A 1134-nucleotide genomic window follows, 5' to 3' on the forward strand; every position below is an offset into this window, starting at 1 on the left:
GTTAAACGATGATGATGATGATGATGATCTGACTGGCTTTTCCATGCACCATCACATATTTTGAAATGAGAATTATTTAAAAAAAAGTTTTAAAATCTTTCTGTGAATGACTTTATATTCATCATCATCATCGTCCGCTTTCCATGCTAGCATGGGTTGGACGATTTGACTGAGGACTGGCGAACCAGATGGCTACACCAGGCTCCAGTCTGACCTGGCAGAGTATCTACAACTGGATGCCCTTCTTAACGCCAACCACTCCGAGAGTGTAGTGGGTGCTTTTACATGCCACCGGCACGAGGGTCAGTCACATGGTACTGGCAACGGCCACACGCAAAATGGTGTATTTTACGTACCACCTGCACAGGAGCCAGTCCAGCGGCACTGGCAACGACCTCGCTTGAATGTCTTTTCATGCGCCACCGGCACAAGTGCCAGTAAGGCGACGCTGGTAACGATCACACTCAAATGGTGCTATTTATGTGCCACTGGCATGGAAGCCAGACAGCTGCTCTGGCAATGATCACGCTGGGACGGTGCTCTTAGATATTGATTATTTAAAATCCAAAAACTAATTTTAAAAGGTTTCATGCGTTTTACTTGTCCATCATCATCATCCATAAAGATGTTTATATTTTGCTGATGTTGTTGAGCTGAAAACCTTAAAATAAGCATCTATTATTTTCTTGAAATGTTTTGTTTGTCTTCACTAAAATATTTCTTGTGTTTTGTTTCTTCAGCAGAGACATGAATCCAGAAAACTTATTAGATTTAGATATTTTCAATCTGACCGCTGATAAAAGTAAAAAATGTACCAATTCCGAACGTAGTCGTAATGAAGTTGATGATGAAGATGACTTAGAAGATAACGCTCCTTTATTTTGGCAACCAGGCAAAAGAGGATTTTATTCCCCTCATCCTGGAAAAAATTCTGCCGAAAGGCTAAATGCGTTCAGAAATGTTGGCAGGTATGTCATTTTTAGATATTCTTTTTTGTTCACCTGTCATTAAAATTCCTTTGCCAACACCTGTTATTTCCTGTCCTATTTTCATTGACATTGTTCTATTATATATATGTTTTTTTTTCTTTTTTTTTTATCTTTTCAGAGTTATTGGTTTATGTTTGTTGCAAAA

The 1134-nt window shown here is 38.9% G+C and overlaps 1 protein-coding gene across 1 annotated transcript in view; it reads left to right on the forward strand.

The window, feature by feature from the left end:
* LOC128247387 (E3 ubiquitin-protein ligase UBR5-like) overlaps positions 1 to 1134 on the forward strand; it is a gene marked incomplete at its 5' end in the record, with an annotated part of 11096 nt that overhangs the window by 4144 nt on the left and 5818 nt on the right. The window contains 2 exons of the mRNA XM_052966819.1: positions 741 to 968; positions 1108 to 1128. Coding sequence (XP_052822779.1) covers positions 741 to 968; positions 1108 to 1128 — 249 coding nt within the window. The remainder of the gene's footprint in view (positions 1 to 740; positions 969 to 1107; positions 1129 to 1134) is intronic.

Source organism: Octopus bimaculoides, chromosome 3 (assembly GCF_001194135.2).
Source record: "Octopus bimaculoides isolate UCB-OBI-ISO-001 chromosome 3, ASM119413v2, whole genome shotgun sequence".
Lineage (NCBI taxonomy): Eukaryota > Metazoa > Mollusca > Cephalopoda > Octopoda > Octopodidae > Octopus > Octopus bimaculoides.